The 19936-nt window shown below is 38.7% G+C and overlaps 1 protein-coding gene across 1 annotated transcript; it reads right to left on the bottom strand.

The window, feature by feature from the left end:
- Positions 1-2132: 2132 nt before the first annotated feature.
- il1rl1 (interleukin 1 receptor-like 1) lies at positions 2133-15595 on the bottom strand. Its single transcript, XM_027291337.1, has 12 exons — positions 15466-15595; positions 14286-14349; positions 11947-12199; positions 11506-11689; positions 10699-10849; positions 8998-9060; positions 8085-8211; positions 6682-6830; positions 6284-6421; positions 5077-5241; positions 4628-4773; positions 2133-4035 (listed from the first exon to the last, which is right to left on the bottom strand). Exons 2-12 carry the CDS (start codon positions 14344-14346, stop codon positions 3787-3789), a joined length of 1686 nt encoding a protein of 561 aa, XP_027147138.1. The 5' UTR covers positions 14347-14349; positions 15466-15595; the 3' UTR covers positions 2133-3786.
- Between the last annotated feature and the right edge of the window lie 4341 nt (positions 15596-19936).

The raw sequence follows: 19936 nt of genomic DNA, 5'->3' as shown, positions 1-19936 counted from the left end.
TACTGTATGCATGGATCAGTTTACATAGTATGGTATACAAACCAGTGTGCAGGTTTTACGGAAGATGCTCTCAGTTTCACAATCCGTGCCCACGAGCACACGGATGATAGCCAGCAGCAATAGACCCATATAGCTTTTGACTAATTGACTTAAAACACCTGCGAAGGTTTCCTGAGCCTTTAAACACTCTCTAAGTCTGGTTGCAGTTAACTTGACCGAAGATATTATCATTGACATCCTCCACAAGGAGGGTAAACCACAAAAGGTCATTGCTAAAGAGGCTAGTTGTTCACAGAGTGCTGTATTCAAGTATATTAATAGAAAATTGAGTGGAAGAAAAAAGTGTGGTAGAAAAAGATGCACAAGCAACAGGGAAAACCGCAGCCTTGAATGGATTGTGAAGCAACGATCATTCAAGAATTTGTTGGAGATTCACAAGGAGTGGACTGAGGCTGGAGTCAGTCAGTCTTCCACTGAAGAGCCACCACGCACAAACATATCCAGGACATGGGCTACAACATTCTCATTCCTCGTGTCAAGCCACTCCTGAACGTCAGAAGCGTCTTACCTAGCTAAGAAAAATACTGGACTGATGCTCAGTGGTTCAAAGTCCTCTCATCAGAAGAAAGTAAATTTTGCATTCCATTTGGAAATCAAGGTCCCACAGTCTAAAGGAACAGTGGAGAGGCACAGAATCAAAGTAGCTTGAAGTCCATTGTGAAGTTTCCACAGTCAGTGTTGATTTGGGGAGCCATGTCATCTGCTTGTGTTGGTCCACTGTGTTTTATCAAGTCCAAAGTCTACCAGGAACTTTTAGAACACTTCATGCTTCCTTTTGCTGACAAGCTTGATAGAGATGCTGACTTCATTTTCCAGCAGGACTTGGCAACTGCTAAATGAGCCAAAAGTACCAATACCTGGTTTAATGACCATAGTATTAGTATGCTTGATTGGCCAGCAAAGTTGCCTGATCTGAACCCCAGTACAGTATTGTCAAGGAGTATTGTCAAGAGGAAGATGAGAGACACAAGACCTAACAATGCAGACGAGCTGAATGCCGCTATCAAAGCAACCTCAGCAGTGCCACAGGCTGATCCCCTCCTTGCCACAACAATGATTATTTCATGCAAAAGAAGCCCTGACCAAGTATTGGGTGCCTAATGAAGATAATATGAAGATATTTTTGAGTAGGCCAACATTTCGACTTATACTCTTATGTAATATTCTAATTTTCTGAGATACTGGATTTTGGGTTTTCATCAGCTGTAAGTCACAATTATCAAAATTAAAAGAAATATACACGTTTGAAATATGTCACTCTGTAATGAATCTATATAATATATGAGTTTCACTTTTTGAAGTGAATTATTGAAATAAATGAACCGACAGCCCAAGTAACTCCATGGAGTGTAGAGTTACTTGGGCTGAGCTGTTTAAGGCTGAGCAGAGTCGGATCAAATTCCTCGTCGAGGCAGTTTATGATGTGCTCCCAAGCCTGTCAAACCTTCATATATGGGGCAAGACAGAGTCACCAGCCTGCCCACTTTGCGCAAAGCATGAAACACGTGGAGCACATCCTAAGCTGCTGCACCAAGGCACTGGGAGAGGGGCATTATAGATAGAGGCATGATCAGGTCCTCAAAACCATTACAGAATCCATCAGCGCTGGCAGAGAGCAGCCAGGACCACCTGTGAAATCATCAGCAGGAATGCTGGCCTCTGCAGGGGACTGGCAGCTAATGGTGGACCTTAGGAGGCAACTCAAGTTTCCACAGTGCATTGTGCCAACCACCTTAAGACCTGACGTAGTGCTGGTGTCTGACTCCACCAAGCAAGTCATGCTCCTGGAGCTAACAGTACCATGGGAGGACTGCCTGGAGGAGGCATACGAGCGGAAACTCACAAAATATGATGACCTAATCAGAGAGTGCCAAATAACATAACTTAACATAACATAACATAACATAACATAACATAACATAACATAACATAACATCACCAGAATGCGCCTAACAGGAAACAGGAAACAGGAAACCGGATAGTTACTTTGGTAACGGACAAAAATACCATCAAACACATGACAGACAGAGTGAACTAACAGTGTTTGCTCATAATTTAGTGAGAATCTTTTTTATTCCTATGGCAATCTATTAAACAACAACAACAATAATAATCATAATAATAATAAGAGAAAAAGACTGATATTTCCACCCTGTGACCCTGAATATTATTTCCAATTATTCTAATGTTTTGTTCACATATATTATTTTTGTGATTTTATTTTCATGAATATTTATTTGTGTTGTTCACTAGGTGGGAACACATTTTTGTTACCTGTTGTGCAGGGATATATCATGTCATGTCATTTATACTTAGTTTCTAAAGTGTCTATGTTAAATGAATGCATGTTTGTTTTGTATATTTTTGATGGTGGATTGATGACGGTGAAGTGCAATTAAGAGAGTGAGAACTGGTGTCTCATGGAGGGAGTGATAATTAATTGTTATTTAATTAATTTTTGTTTTGGTTAAATTATGTTATTCATGTTTGCGTCTTGCCTGATTGACGTTGATAAGAGGCAAGACGATACCGTATTTTACCACTAGGTGCCAGTAGTGGTTAATGAAAAGAAATAACATTACAGCCGAGAATGGACAGAATATGCCAATTGCCACAATACATATTGTAACTGCAATAAGATGATGACAAACAGTGTGTTTTCCTGATTTAGGATGTAAACAATAGAAATCTGGTAACAGACAAGAGACTAGAGTGTTGGCTGATTGAGTCTGGTTACAGTCAAGAATTCATCCTAGGGAATTAGTGCAAACAAAGTGTTTATGGATTTATTTATTTTTATTATTTATTACTTGAGAGTACACATTTCACAGTGTATATTAATAATTGGTTTACTTTGGACCTCAGTGAGTTGCTTTGGACTGTGATCCAAGTTAGAAAGACGTTGCTAAGTCAGTATAACATATGAGAGTCATGTTGGCACAAAATAAGTTCATCCATGAATGTCTTTTCTGTTATATATACAGGGCAACCTAGGATCTAGGCTGACCTACTGATAGTAAAGAACCCTTACACAGTTGAACATGTTATCAACTCTGAAAACATTTTCACTTCATCGAAGCCTTATATGATCCAGAAGACTTAAGACACAAATCAGCTCTCCAACTCATCAATAGGTAATTGACAGTTAGTGGTTAGATTTTCTAAGATACATGAACTACAAATTAATAAACTTAAATTATACTAATAAAGAAAGAAGCTGGCAAGCATTATGTAGATCTACATGATAACATTTTAAAATAAACTCCAAATGTCTCCACTTTTGCCAGATGTTTTATGGAGAGGACACACACCAAAATAAACCAGAGCTGGCTGGTCATATGATATGTGACCGTGTGACCATGCGACCATTTGTACCTAGTTTAAAGAAGCCTTTAATGTTATATTTCATGTCATGTCTTTTTTCATGTCACACATTAATGTTATGATTAATTTATACTTTCTTCCTGTTTTCTTCCTATTTTACCCTGTAAGTAATTTATATTTTATTCTTTATTTGGATCTCCATTAGCTTCCACAAAAATGGTCGCTAGTCTTCCTGGGGTCAACACAAAAGACAAGCAACTGCAAGATAAGCCAAATATAAATGACTGAGTGACCGTACACATGAAGTAATAAGTCACAATAACCTATAATATTTACAAAAAGTGTCTCTAACAACTGACATCAAAATCACTCCAGGAAGGCCAAACCAAGTCCATAAGAGTTTTAAATAACAGCAGACTGTAGACATTTTTTGGCAGGTGTGGCAGGCATCAGGTATCGCACTCTCTTCCAGAAGCGTGAGTTCCATGCAACAGCACGGTGTGAACCCTCTGGCCACCTTATTGGGGCACTCTTACGAATCAGGTGCTGCAAGCCAGGTGGAAGGTGTGTGTATCCTTCTGGTCCAGTGTCCCCCAGCTGTATCAGAATAACACTAATTTCCCTCTGGACCAGCGCATGGTGAAGCCCAACCTGAAAAATGATGAACATGAACTTTTTTTTTTTTGTTCCAACAGGTTGAGTAAAACTGCGGAGGGCAGAGTCAAGGAACCCTTTTGCAAAATAACAAAAAGTATTCAATCCAAGAATGGCCATGGTTACTCGCAATGTTTTTCTAGCCTTAATTTTTTAAAAATACAACTTCATCATCTCATGTTGAGATAGCAAACTGTTCTATGATGACTAAAACATCTCTTTTACCTTTTGATAAGATGTTATAATTTTTTTGTAACAATTATGTTTTGGTCATTTATCAATTGTTGTGTTATACGTTAAATTTTTTAGATCACAACTTTAACTCAATCGGGCAATGAGTCTCTACAAAAAGGTTACAATAGAAAAACCAGCAAACAGAAGATTGAATATATATTATATATGAAGAGAAATGAGCCTTAATTAGTACAACAAAGAACTAAATAGAATAAGGGGATATATCAACAGCTGTTCAATTGTCGGCACGGGTGGAGCAAGTATTTATCTCAATCAGACCATTGTCCTTTTGAGGATTTATCACTTTTATGTAAATTGGGTTTAAGTAATTAATTTAAACCCTGGATTGACCTACCTGCCAGTCATACCCTCCTATTACTGAATTTTGAGGCAAGCCAGGATGTTGGTCTGTGATCTCAGACCCTGATCCTAAACCAGGCGTAAGGATGACCATCAGCCTCCTGCTCTGCCTCATGCGGTCCTCCACCAGCTCCAGATGGTCTTTGGGGTCAGACAAAAGGCTTAAAATAGTTGCACGGTTGCACTTTGGAAATATTCTTAAGATGTTAAAAACATTCTTAGTTATGTTTCTAATATGACTTTCAAAAATGAGTGTCGTATTTAGTTTCTCTCTCTGTGCTTCAGCACTGTTACAATGTTTTTCTTACCTGATGAAGGTATGTAGTTTTAGCTGTACCATGTAACCTATGACCTATACAACGTGCAAATAGTTAAAAGGCGCCACCATATCTATACACACACACACACACACACACACACACACACACAAATAAAAATTCTGACCTTCTCCGGGTATGTCATCCCTCCCATGGATGAAGAGTCGATATCCACATTTTTTCTCGAGGACAGCGGGCAAATTGTTTGTGATGAACTGACCAAGCATGTTTTCAGTGAGTTTGTCCATGTTCTGCATTTGATAGACCACGTAGGCATCATACACCCTGGAATCTGGAAAATACACGCAAATTCATGGACATGGGCACTTCAGCTTCATGAACAAAGAATAAAAATACAACATAACGAGGAAAAGAAAAATCTTGCATTTGCCTTAAATTTGTGAGCATAAGTACAGTCCTCAAGTAAATGGACATAATTAAATCCAATCACTGGACAAACCTACATGAAAAAACCTAGTGGAGTCAATATTAGTCTGTTCTGAGATCATTATAACCCAGTGCAGCCTTGACAAATATTAATTGTATGACCAGAGGAGCTGTATATGAGAATACAAATGTGTGTTCATTCGGACCTAGGGTTGGGCAATTGGGTGAATATCACCAATTGGTTGTCATTTGTTAAAAAAAAAAAAAAATTGATTAACAGGGTGGTGTTTAGCTCAGTTTGTACAGCATCCACCCCATGTGCAAAGGCCCAGTTCTCGCAGGGTTTGAATCCAACCTGTGGCTCTTTCCCGCATGTCATTCCCCATCTCTTTCCCCACATTCCTGTCACTCTTTAGCTGTCTCTATCAAATAAAGCTTGAAAAGGCCCAAAAAATAATCTTTAAAATAAATAAATAAATAAAAATGAATGAAAAGGATTTGAAACAGCAATAACAAAATAACATCTATGTAAGATTAAGAATGTTTTAGTGAGGAAATCTGTTTTTGACATATACATACAATTTATGTTTATAAAGGCTGTAATGGAACTGATATGAATTTGAACATGCTACATATCTTTCTCTCCAGGAAGGCCAAACCAAGTCCATAAGAGTTTTAAATAATAGCAGACTGTAGAAATTGTGTGGCAGGCATGCACACCTGCCAAAAAATGTAGCGTGGCGTGCCTACATTATCCACAATACAACTTCAGTTGGATCGTAAATTCAGGTATAATGTAGCAATGAGCTGCTAGCCACAAGCAAAGATAAGGAGCAGGCTAGAGAGCCTGGTACTGTCCAGAGGTGAAGATCTGTGCAGTGAAAACATAAGAAGAAAAACTGACACTCTTTCTTCATGATCTACCGATTAAAGACATTCTTCATTACCATTATTTTGACTGTTGAGTGGGAAGTACGGTCTGAAGAAGAGAGCAAGGTCGATAGCGAAGAACTTGATCAGAATGGCGGCAAACACACAGAACAACAACACACATACTGCTCCAATGACAAGTGGAATTATTGACTCTGAAAAACAAAGACAAAAGAAGTTTAAAAGAAAATATGTGTGTGTGTGTGTGTGTGTGTGTGTGTGTGTGTGTGTCTGTGTGTGTGAGTGTGTATCGCTAAAAGACAAGGATGGCAATATTCAGTTTATTTAATTTTGACATCAAATTCTATACAAATACTTAAACCAACAATGATTCTTTTTTTCAACTAACAAGTATTGCCTGTGTAGACAAAGCCTGATATAGTCTTGGACAGCAATCAATGAGTCTGCCACTGACCTCTTCGCTTAAGAGTTAATGTTCGATACGTTGTTTTATAAAAGCCCATGCCAGCACATTTAAATTCAGTCTGGAAATCTTTAGCAGACACTTTCTCGATGGTCAGGATTGCAGTAGAGATGGTATTCTTTGAAGGCTTCTCGACGACCCTAACAAAGCACACAGAACTTGGTTCATAAAAGAAACAGAGATCATATTTCAATATAAAGAGTAAAGTGGTGTACTGCAGCAGGAAACTATGCTGAGTGTCACATTCAAGGTAGAATATATAGCAGTATAGAAGTAGCATAGCCCATCTGGGTCAGTCAATCCACCACTTTGGATGTAATGAGGGGGTCTTTTACCCTGGCATTCCAAACACACTTTCTGATATTCAGCAAAATATCTCAAAATATCTTAACATTTTCTTAAAGAATTACCACAATACTTGGTACAGACAGATATGGATCCTATCAGATGTATCCTACTGACTGTGATCCCTTTCTTTTCCTCAAGTTCCATCAGCCACTTAAAATTTTTTGTTCAAAGTAAAATGTCTTGACAACCACTGGATTAATTGCTGTAAAGTTTTGCACATTAAGACTTGTGGCGGATCCACAGAATACTTTGCAAAAACAAAGTTTTATCTTGCACCATCATACAGATCAAAGTTTCAGTTTGTATTTGCAAAACTAATGATATTCATCTCAGCAGCCCACTGGGGGCAACAAGGAAATACCCGACCCCCTCACACTCTGAAATTCTGTTTTTTCCTAAGTGTGGTAACACGTTGGCATCTGACATTCTAACACTAGGTCCACTTCATTAGTCTACTACCCTGCCATATACACCTGGGTCACCAACATGCTTGTTAGTTAATTTGTTGGCAAACCACCTCTCCTAAAAGCTGCTTGTTACTGTTACCCTCCGGCAGGTGATACAGGACAATGAAAACACATACAAACAGATTAAAAAAACAGTTTTTTTATGCAAAGGCCATCACAGCTTTAAATGATCACATGTAAGTAATTCATAAAATGTATGTATGTGGACGTGGGTGTATGCGCTATTTATTGTTTGTTTTTGTTTTTAATTTCTCCATGTTTTTATCCCTTTTATCTGTTTTGTTTATGTTTTATGCTATGTTTTTTTTTACATAGTATACATTTGTTTTTTACTCCTGCACTGAGTATTGCACTTAAATTTCATTATGCATTGCATAATGACAAATAAAGATATTCTATTCTATTCATTCTTGAGCACTGAGTAGATATTTCGTGACTATTACATTACAGCACATTACATTACAGCATGTAATTCATTATAATGTGCTATCAAATGAAAACCAAATGTTTGACTGAGTGTGTTTGTGGAGATGTGTTTATGTGCTTCTCCACCAATGAGTCACACAGATGAGGGCTTACGTTTTTTTTGATTGGGAGTATCCAACAGTCTGGTTGAAAGGATTACCATTAACATGCCAGCTAGTATTACAGTAACGTTCCACGTTAGTTCCACAGAAAACTGAGCAGTTCAGTTTTATCTCAAAGCCTGAAAGAAAGATCAAAACACATTTAATTAGAGACATTTAACCCTCTGTGCCATTACTATTACAATACCGTTTGCTATCAGAACAACCCTATTAGAGCTGACAGAAACTTTGGTAATTTCAATGGGCTACAGAACATCTTGTAACAATTACTGTGAGGATGTATTGTGTCTATGTGAACTTTTATGTCCAGTGTAAAAGCATGTTTGTATTCACTTATAAGTTTGACATTTACACATCTGATCGATTGCTTATCTGGTATTCTACCAGCAATCTTCTTGTGCAGAGGCCATGTAGACAGATATCCTAGGTCTTCCTGAGCAACATCAGTACGAGTAAAGCCGAAGAAGAGATACCTATCATATCACTGAATATATGAATAATTTCCTTGGATAGTTCAGTTTGTTTGGGCAGGTGTGAAAGCTCATCTAAACTCTGGTGCGGACCAAACAAGCAAATTCTGGTCCACCTGAAAAATGGGTCTCAGGTCTCCTTGCGAGTGAAAAAGTGCAGTGTGAAAGTGAACCAAACCAAATGAAGGTGTGAAATTCAATTTCACCTAATTTCAACTTACTCTATTAGTTCTTAGAGCCAAGCAAATAGCTGGATGCACCGTCTGCACTTCTGGTCTATTCTATTTGGATTTTAGTTAATTTTCTTCTCCATGTTTCAACAAAAATACTCAAAATCAACACTACTAAACACTGTTTGAGTAGTTTAGTTGATACAGTATTTGAAGCAAGAACACTACTATTACTATTTTTTTTATAACACATACGTTTTCCTACCTTCATCAGCAAATAACTCCTTCTCTATCGGAGAGATGATTTCTAGTCTGTGGACTGTAAGATCTGTAGGCAAGTACAAATAACATACAACAATGAGTGCACTGATATGTTTCCTTACATAACAAACTTGACAATGGTCAGTGTTTTAACCCAAGTTATTATCAGTACTAATGCTTGAAAATGTCCGGAACTATTGTCCAAACACAATGGCCCACAAATCATGAAACATGAGGAAGTCATTTGCAGATCAAATATGTCTGAAAGGAAATGTGATCACTGATTACTAGTCCGTTAAAGAGGGGTTAAGTAGAATTGTCAATGACAAAAAAACAAATAAACAAACATAGCAGACATTTTTACAAAGCAATTTACAACTTGAATACCACACTCAGTATCCCATCTTGAATGTGACAATATACAGTATATAATTCACTGAGCTGTCTAGGATAAGCATTGTGTGAGTTACAAATATGCAGTTGATGTTAATAATTCAGTTAATGGAGAGTTACTTAGACCACCTTGTTGGGACTTATCGTAATGTGCAGAAATGAAATATAGGTGTATGTTCTTTAATAACAACTCAACATCGACAACTCCACCCTTTCTCCATCCCCCCACAGTCGCAACCTTGGAGTCATCTTTGACAATAACCTCTCCTTTGACCATCACATAAACCAAATCACCAGAACTGCCTTCTTATATCTCAAGAACATAACCCAACTTCGCCCATCACTCTCCTTCCCCACCGCTGAAACCCATCATCACTTCCAGAATTGACTTCTGCAACAGCATCCTCTATGGCACACCATCCAAAACTTTAAATAAACTACAGTACATCCAAAACTCTGCTGCTTGTCTGCTCACCCACACCCGCACCCGTGATCACATCACTCCAGTCCTTCAGAAACTCCACTGGCACCCAGTTCCACAGCATATTCAGTTCAAAATCCTCCTCCTCACACACAAAGCCCTCCATAACCAGGCCCCGCAGTCTCCGTTCATCTGATGCAAACCTCCTGACTCCTCCACCCAGGACCAAGCACCGAACCTGGGGCGACAGAGCCTTCTCTGCAGCTGCCCCCTCCCTCTGTAACTCTCCCCCCAAACACATCCGTGACTGTACTGACTTGCCCACTTTCAAATCTCTGACAAAAACACACCTTTTTAAAATTGCTTTTAATGTTTAATGTGTTTTTAGTGTAAGGTGCAATTATGCTGTAGAGAACAATATGTTGTTATGACATTACAAACAGGCAGAGGGATGCCTACGAGAATGCTGTTCATGTATTCTTTTCTGTCTCTTCATGACTTCTTTTTTTCTTTTCTATCTTGTGTGTCAGCATGAGATGGCAGGGATTGTGACAAACCGCTGATATCTGACAACTAAGGTCCAACAACAAGCATCAGATGTTTACCAGTGTTACCATGACAGCAGAGGTTACCTGATTATGATAACGGAAGTTTCATCATCTTACTATTGTTACCATGACAACCAAAGCCACAAGACAATGTTGTTATTAGATTTTGTTCTTTCCTGCAAATCCACAACAAATACAATTTCTTAGATTTCTATTTGCAACAAGCTTACAAAACATAAACCTGACACATGAAATGTCCTTAAAACTGCGGTGCTATTTATATGCCATCTCATGATATTATTGCAACTGAAGGCCTATGACAAACCTGAAAACGCTCTCTCACCTTTATGTATTAGCCTCTTGGAGCCTGATGAGTTGTACACCTTGTGATTGTGTGTCCAGGTACAAGTGCAAGTGTAGATGCCCTCGTCATCTTTGGTAGCATTATAAATCCACAAGGATGCTTCATCGTGACCTTGAAGAAGTTTGAAGTCCTGCAGAAGGGGGCACAAATGTAAAGAGTGGAAAGATAATACTTTAACATAAGACTTTTTTTACAGCAGCCATTTTGACATGAAATAGTAGGGTCAACACCGGTGTTACCAGTAATACTAATTAAGGTTTCATTTAGTGCAGCAGAGACTTTCCAGTGAGCCGACATGCACCGCAGCAGTACCCTGACTCTGTTTGACCTGAATAGAATGTGTTATATGTATCATATTATGTACTTTAGGCCACTGTCACAGTAACAGAGATAAGGTTATATTTACCAAAACATAAAAACATTGATGATCATTGATAACCAAAGTGGCACTATTACTATTTTACACCACTGGCTCATTGCAAAATGGGTGTTTAATAGACTTGTTATTGGTCTAATAGACATTCGTTTTTAAAAAAATAAAAAAATAAATGGCCACTTGCTCATCATAATAATATATGTACTGTACATCTTTGTCCATAGTCCCTTCATGCTAGTTCTATCATCTCCCATTCCCTCTCCACATCCAGCCAGCTGGTCGTTACATGCCAGCACACCTGCATCTCATTCCCCTTAATCAGCTAGTGAAGCCATAGCAGTTTGTTGCTGGGTCTCTGCAACTATTTTAACAACAGATTTACAAAAAAAAAAAAAACATTTAGGCCATACCTTCTCCCAAGTCAGTTTTCCTTTCAGCATTTTACATGTGTCGCTGACAGGTTCTGGACATGGGACCTTTTTGTTCCGGTCACTGTTTTCAATTGCTCCATAGAGGAATTCCGTTTTGTTTTTTTCTTTGAAGACGTTAATTCTTACACGAAAGTTCTGACATCTGACATCTGGTCCTTCACGCCTAGAAAAGAAGCAATAACTGATTCAGATCACCATGTTAATGGATCATCTCAGTGGAAAAATGCATTTTAGAATTGCCCAAAGAAGAAGTATGATCTTTACAACAACGCAAATATTTGAACCACTGTAGTCCAATATGAGCCTACAGGTTTTGCTGATATCGAGCTACAGGTGATTGTTGTTTTCTCTCTATCAGTCCTCTGTAATCTTCCTGAGTTTCCAAAGCTGCCACAATGTTTTAGAGAGAAGTATTCTTACCGTGCACTGTAAAAGCCAGAGTTTTCAGGACGGAGGTTTAAGAAAAAGAGTGCTTTGCCGTGGTAATGTACCGTCTTGTTCTCATCAGTGGAAATCTGCTCAGAATCATTCTGGGCATAATTTTTGTACCATGTGATCTCGTCATCAGTGATTTTGGCATCATACAGATCAACATGTATAAAATAAAATGCTTCCCCTTCAGAAAGGTTAAATGTCTTCATGGAAGAGATCCAACATTGGGGCTTGGTTGTCTCTGGAAACGAAGAAGATGCCACAATTATTGCAATCTTGATTTACTGCAGTACTTTTGCATACTAAAGAAATAACAGGTTTAACAGAAAGTAGGTAGCTTTGGTGCTGCTTCTATTTAATATTTTTGTTACTGACAACTGTTAATGCCATGCCCAAAGAACAAAACTAAGAATAGATCAGTCCGTCTTTCAATACTTTATAACCTTTCTACTATGTGTGGCACTTGATCCCAACCCATTTACGTAGTGTTCCCACTGAAGACATAATAACTGTTAAAGATTTCATTTGAAGCACTTTAATTTTAGCAAACTTAAACAGTAAATTGTGGATTTATTGGTAACTATTTTCAGTACCTCACTGATAAATACCATCAACCACAACACTGCTTCCTGTAACTGTACTCCATCACACCCCCACAAACGATCAAAACAGTTTCAACACTAGTTTCATGGGAAATTCTGAGAAACAGTGAGAGCAGGATGTGAGTTCACCCTGCTTGTTATTTTGTATTTATTTCATATTATATATAAATATATTATATTTATATGATTTATATGATATATGTGTGTGTGTACATAATGTACCGTCTTGTTCTCATCAGTGGAAATCTGCTCAGAATCATTCTGGGCATTATTTTTATACCATGTGATCTTGTCATCAGTGATTTTGACATCATACAGATCAGAATGTACAAAATAAAATGCTTCCCCTTCAGAAAGGTTAAATGACTCCATTGAAGAGTTCCAACATCGGGGCTTGGTTGTCTCTGGAAATGAAGAAGATGCTTAGACCAGAGATCAGAGTCCCCAGATATGTAAATGTCCAGGAAAATAGAGGCTACATTTATTGCGATTTTGATTTTCTGCAGTACTTTTTCAAATTAAAGTAATAACTTTTATTTAATATTTTTGTTACTGACAACAAATCCCATGCCCAAAGAACAAAACTAAGAATAGATCAGTCCGTCTTTCAATACTTTATAACCTTTCTACCATGTGTGGCAATCGACCCCAACCCATTTACGTCCCACTGAAGACATAATAACTGTTAAAGATTTCATTTGAAGCACTTTAATTTTAGCAAACGTAACTTAAACAGTAAATTGTGGATTTATTGGTAACTATTTTCAGCTGTGGATTAATAAACATTTGATGCTATGAATATTTCCAGGATGATGTACGCAGGATTGTCTGAAAATTGATTCCAGTGTGTACGTTCATGGTAATGAAGGAGAATGTCACCCAGTGCAACAGCGTGGCTGATTGGACAATGGAGCTCTGTGGCACTGAGAAATTAAATACCAATATCAAAAGAATAAAACAAAATAGAATATCTCCAGTCTTATCTTTTCAGTGTTCTGTAATCGTATTCACATTCCTTCCTTAACAAGGAATGTAAATACACTGTTCATTTCAAAACATAGATACAGGTGGGATAAAATCTATGACCGTTATATTGACCTCGTCTCCTCTAAATATGCAGATTTTTGTAGAACATGTTCTTTATACACACAGTCTAATCCTGCTATTAAACTCCATTATTTTACAGTAGTGGCTGTCTATTTAGGAGGGCCTTCAGCTTTAGAAAACCGGTTTAAAAAACATCCCTATTTTACCAGTTTTTTTATTGAAATTCTGCAGTTCAATGTCTCATTGTACTCATTGTAAATGAAAGCATAGAACAAATAAACAACTGAAGTTAAAAAACAAATCATGAAATCAATTAGAGATACCTGTGGGAATTGATCAACCTCCATTGCTGCAGAATAGCTTTAAGTTGTTAACCCATTTCTTAGTGTATAAAAAAACCTTTTTGTATAATTCCGAAATTTACATTATTTTTCAGTTTTGGGTAACCTCTGGCAGTTCACCACTTACCTTTGTACAATTTCAAGCTATTCATTGGACTGCTTGAATGTCAATACAAAACTAGAAAAACTGGGGTGTTCTAAAACATTACATTACACCGGTAGTGTATCTGCAAGACACTTTGAGTGTTCATTCTTAAATGGTTACCATTACATAAACATATCCTTTAATACACTCTTCTATGCCTTGTATTCTTCTTAATTATAATGTGTATCCTACCGGAATATACAGCTGGAGTTATCACCAGGAAGATGAGGATGAGAAGTTGAGAAGTATCCATTTTCTGAGAGAGACAGAGTATATTCCGAGTTAAATGGTATTATGCTTCATGTTGAACATGTTATTAGAACTTCAATGATAAAAACCATTAACCACAACGGTGTTCCTGTAACTGTGCTCCATCACACCCCCACAAACGATCAAAACAGTTTCAACACTAGTTACATGGGAAATTCTGAGAAACAGTGACAGGACAGGACAGGATGTGAGTTCACCCTGCTTGTTAGTTTGTATTTATTACATTATTATATGTTGCTTACTTGCATAATGCTTCTTTTTGGTATTTTGTCATTCTTAATAATTAAAAACAGAAATTAGCAGGAGATTTAGACACTGACATATCATAGACATAGAAACAGCTGCCTTGATATCTGTTTCTTTCTGATGCTCTATACAAGCAATCATGAAACATAATAGATTATGGATAGATTTTGGTTACATTTTTCACCAAATCTACAAATCATTAACCCCAACAGAGCATAGGAATGGCCATCATATACATCTGTCAGCCCTTTTCAATTTCATTATTTAATATGACACCACATTTTTGACACTTCTATGTGGTATATATTGGAGACCCAAATTATAAGGAGGAGTGGAGTTGAAGAGGTTAATAGAAAAATATTGATTAAAATGTTTTACTGTTATAATTGCCTTGGGCTCTGTGCAAATAACTAATCACTAAGCAAAATAAACAAGCAAATCCCAGACTTTTTGTATTTCTTCTTCTTTTAGTTTTCTGCTCATTGGCAGGGCTGTTCTCCTCCTCTGCCACTGTGCTATAAACCTTTGCATAATTTTACATTCGTTATTTTATTTAAATGCGGTAAATATTTGCATGCTGTGCTACCTACTTTGAAACTTCCAACTTGCCTTTACTTTTGCCCATCCAAATTATTTGGATTTCAAGGTCTTACATTATCTAAATATTATAAATACAGAATTTAATATATAGTGTGTAAAACATTTTATTTGACTTTGACTGTTTGCTTCATACAGCTGTCCCGCACATCTGTAAGTTTCCAAGTTACCTTTTACCCTTATTTTTTTTTCACCCAGACACCTAATTAACACTGTAAAGCTTTATGTTTAATCAGTTCAAATAAACATGCAAGCTTACCTCATGAAAGTGTGTGTTTACAGCTCGATTCGGTTCAGTCAGACTGCAGACTGTCTCCTTTCTTTATGTTCTCTGCAATTGCTCAACTCGGTGAGAGACAGAGAGAGAGAGAGAGAAAGAGAGAGAGAGGTGTGAGTGTGTGTGTGTGTGTGTGAGAAAGAGAGGGAGAGATTCACATATTGATACACATGCACACAGTCTCCTTCCCTTTTCTACGGTGGCCCTGAAGTGCAAAACACAAAAGCAAATTCAAAAACACAATAGCAAATCAAATAACACAACAGCAAATCGAATAACAAAAACGGAAAGGGTAGGTACCCTCGGGGGACATGAATCATCGCTGATTGGACTGGTGGTACAAACCGATGTAGTCGGGCACTAGATTTTAAAGCGTAGATAGCGTTACTGCAGTACTGTATCATATTGAAGTTGTTGATTCATATTCCTAATAAAAATTCCCAGAAATTATGAAAAATCCTAGTAAACACTAATGTTGTTGGTATGGCTCAGAGGATGGCTTGTTTTGATGAACATTAGGTTGTTGCTTGTTGTCTGTCTTACTACGGTTGACAATATGCGTGTTTTGTGTTTTAACAACCTTTCACTTAAGAGTTATTGATCCTGGAAGTGCCAATATCTTTCTAACTTTAACTTTAAGTGCAGTGGCCAATGAGGCACCTTTCCTTGGGCCTAAAGTGTCATTTTTTTTTTTTTTATCCAGTGAATGCAATGCGCTTCTGTAGTATCGCGGCATATCCATGTCCTGCATCAAAATAATCTTTAATAGCAGCGCGTACGTTATCACTAAGAGCGCTCATATTTTGAAAACATGTAAGCCATGTACTTCCGGTTCAAAGGACCACCAGTCCTATCAGCGGCGATTCATGTCGCCCGAGGTTACCTACCCTTTCCGTATTGAATTTGCTGTTGTGTTATTTGATTTGCTATTCTGTTATTCGATTTGCTATTGTGTTATTCGATTTGCTATTGTGTTTTTGAATTATAAAATATATTGAATGAAGTCTGAATATATGAAATGAAACTTTGAATATATTGAATGAAACTTCGCTGACGTCAGACTTCATGGCACCCCGGCTGGGTGGTATCCGTGTCATCCTCAAGGTCGTGTCCTCTACCAGAGGCCTGGGAGTCTGAGGGTTCTGCGCAGTATCTTCAGTGTTCCTAGGACCGCACTCTTCTGGACTGAGGCTTCAGATGTTGTTCCTGGGATTTGCTGGAGCCACTCTCCCAGTTTGGGGGTTACTGCCCCAAGTGCCCCCACTACCACGGGGACCACGCAACCTTTGACCTTCCACATCCGTTCCAGCTGCTCTTTCAACCCTTGATACTTCTCAAGTTTCTCATGTTCCTTCTTCCTGATGTTGGCGTCTGCTGGGATTGCCACATCTATCACCACTTCCCTCTTCTGCTCTTTGTCCACCACCACTATGTTCGGGTTGGTTAGCCAGGACCTGTTTGTCAGTCTGGAAGCTGAAATCCCACAGAACCTTGGCCCTGTTGTTCTCAGCCACCTTCTGTGGTATGGCCCATCGGGATTTAGGTACTTCTATTCCATACTGGTTGCAGATGTTCCTGTATACTATCCCAGCTACTTGGTTGTGCCTCTCCATGTACGCTGATCCAGCTAGCATCTTACACCCTGCTACTATGTGCTGGACTGTCTCAGGGGCTTCTTTACACAGTCTGCATCATGGGTCTGATCTACTCTGGTTGATCCTGGCCTCTATGGCTCTTGTGCTTATGGCCTGTTCTTGTGCTGCCATGATTAGTGCCTCTGTGCTGTCTGTCAGTCCTGCATTATCCAGCCACTGGTAGGATTTCTTGATATCAGCCACTTCCTCTATCTGACGGTGGTACATGCCATGTAGGGTTTTGTCCCTCCAGGTTGTCTGTTCCTCCTCCTCTGCACCCTCATGGCCTTGACACTCACTAGCCCTCGGCCTACCTCTTTCCGCTTAGTGTATAGCCTCAGGGTGCTGGACTTGGGGTGGAACCCTCCATGCATGGTGAGGAGCTTTCTAGTCTTGATATCTGTGGCTTCAATCTCCTCCTTTGGCCAGTTTATGATGCCAGCGGGGTATCTGATGACTGGTAGTGCATACATGTTGATGGCTTGGACCTTGTTCTTACCATTCAACTGACTTTTCAGGACCTGCCTTACTCTCTGGAGGTATTTGGCTGTGGTTGACTTCCTTGTGGCCCCTTCATGGTTTCCATTAGCCTGTGGGATGCCAAGGTACTTGTAGCTGTCTTGGATATCACCTATGTTGCCCCCTGGTAGGTCAATCCCCTCAGTCCGGATCATCTTGCCTCTCTTTGAGACCATCCGGTCACACTTGTCCAATCCGAATAACATCCCTATGTCATCGCTGTAGATCCTGGTGGTGTGGATCAGTGAGTCTATTTCTTGCTCGTTCCTGGCATACAGCTTGATGTCATCCATGTAAAGCAGGTGGCTGATTGTTGCCCCACTACGGAATCGGTACCCGTACCTGCGCTTCGTGATGATCTGACTGAGGGGGTTCACAAAATAGACAGACTGTCATCAAATGAAAATTAATAGTGCTGTTGCTTCTATAGTGAGACAGCCACATGTAATGAACGTGTGATTTGTAATTATAAATCACAATCACTGACACCTTTAAGAATTCAGTGAAAACTTACCATTCATTGTGGCAATAGTAAAACTGTTTACTGAGGGTTAAATTGGTGGTGCTGTGAGTGAAGCTAAAGTGATGGTGCTGTAGACATCAGTTAGAGCAGCTGGAGGTCTAGTTGTTGGAGGTAGGGCCGATGGAGTGCATTGCTGTGGAGGCCATATTGTGTCCTGGGTGGGAACAGTTGGGTCATCCATATGAACTGCTTCCAAACCAGACTCCCCCTCTGCAACTGTGATGTCCTCGTCATCTCAAGTGTCGTGGGGGCCTCTTATGTTGTAGTCCTTGATGACGGCATTATTTTAGCTAAATAGATATTCGATACCTATAAACTCTCCTCTCAAGGAGGTGTTGCTCTTTACTGGGGTCCCCACCATGATGCAGGACAGCCCTCCTCGCAGATTCTTTCACTTTGTGCTGTGACAGAGCTCAGGCCCATGACCTTTTCTCTTACTTCATCTTTTTTGCATCCTCTAAATCTGGCACAACCATCCCCTCTTCTCCTAAATGTAGGATCCATTCTGTATGGTAAACAAAACATGTGTGTCCTCTTATATTGCACATAATTATGTGTATATTGTATAAGCATAATTAGCACTCTTGTAATCTATTTCAATATAGCATCATGGATGCAGTCCGTACATATTTATTTCAGATCATTATACTACAGGACAGAGACAGCAAACTCATATTTTCATTGCATTGATAACTTATGCATCTCTGCATATGACAATAAAGCCTCTGAACCGTTGTATCCTGAACTCCAATCTAAACTATTAAAAAAACTTCTAATACTACTAAACTATTTATATGCACAGAGGCTGACCTAGCATGCTCAGCAAACAACCCAAATACATGGACTGATCCATAAATGTCTGTTTTAGCTAAATGAATGTTCAAATAAAAATAAAAATAAAACAAAACAATAAAATAAAATGGAAACATGGATTTCATTCATAAAGTGTCGTCTATATCACTTCTATCTTGTACAGTCGTTTAGGTAACGTCCATTTTACTACCAGATGGCTTGCCCATTATGAATTATCATTATTATTATTATGTGTTATTTACGTGATTGCATAGGCAAGAAAATAGGCTAGCACATCTTTGAGTGACAGCCTGACAGAAAGTGTTGTTATGTTTCAACTGGATGGTTCAAATGGAGAATTGTCCATAACTTTAATGATATGAAAATGACTGATAAACTAGATTACATGCACACATTACACTCACATGAACTACCCTGCTAGCGTGTAATGTAAACTTATGTAAACATATAATATTCAAACTACGATGTCAGTCCGGATTAAATTTTTGAGCCGGCTTTTGGAGGGAGTGCCATTCTGTGCCATCCTTGGTAGTTCTACGGATTATGATTGGTCAAATCTTGGTTGGTGCAGAGAGACGTGATAGGTTTTCCCAATTCTTGGTAGCGATGGGGCATCTGATTGGTCAGATCTTGGTAGAATTCTTGGTAGCGATAGACACTTCGATTGCCTCTCACGGGGTTGATTTGCTCGACTAACAAGCAACGGGGAGCACCACTGTACTGCCCCTCTCTGACACATGTTATGGAGATGAAGAGAACAGATGATCCACAAACAGTTAATCAGAGTTTAAAAGAATACAGCACAGTGAAGATACAGACCAGGTTTCATAGAGGAGACAAATGTTTGTCTGTTAATGGACTCCAATCTGTACAGATAAACTACAGAACTGTAGTGTAACATTAGACTTGATGATTACATTTTTTTATATTATTGTTGGGCTAGTGCTGCTTTTCTTCAGTCAGA

This window comes from Larimichthys crocea, chromosome XVIII (genome assembly GCF_000972845.2).
Source record: "Larimichthys crocea isolate SSNF chromosome XVIII, L_crocea_2.0, whole genome shotgun sequence".
Classification (NCBI taxonomy): Eukaryota; Metazoa; Chordata; class Actinopteri; family Sciaenidae; genus Larimichthys; species Larimichthys crocea.
This window is presented reverse-complemented; position numbering and strand designations above follow the sequence as displayed.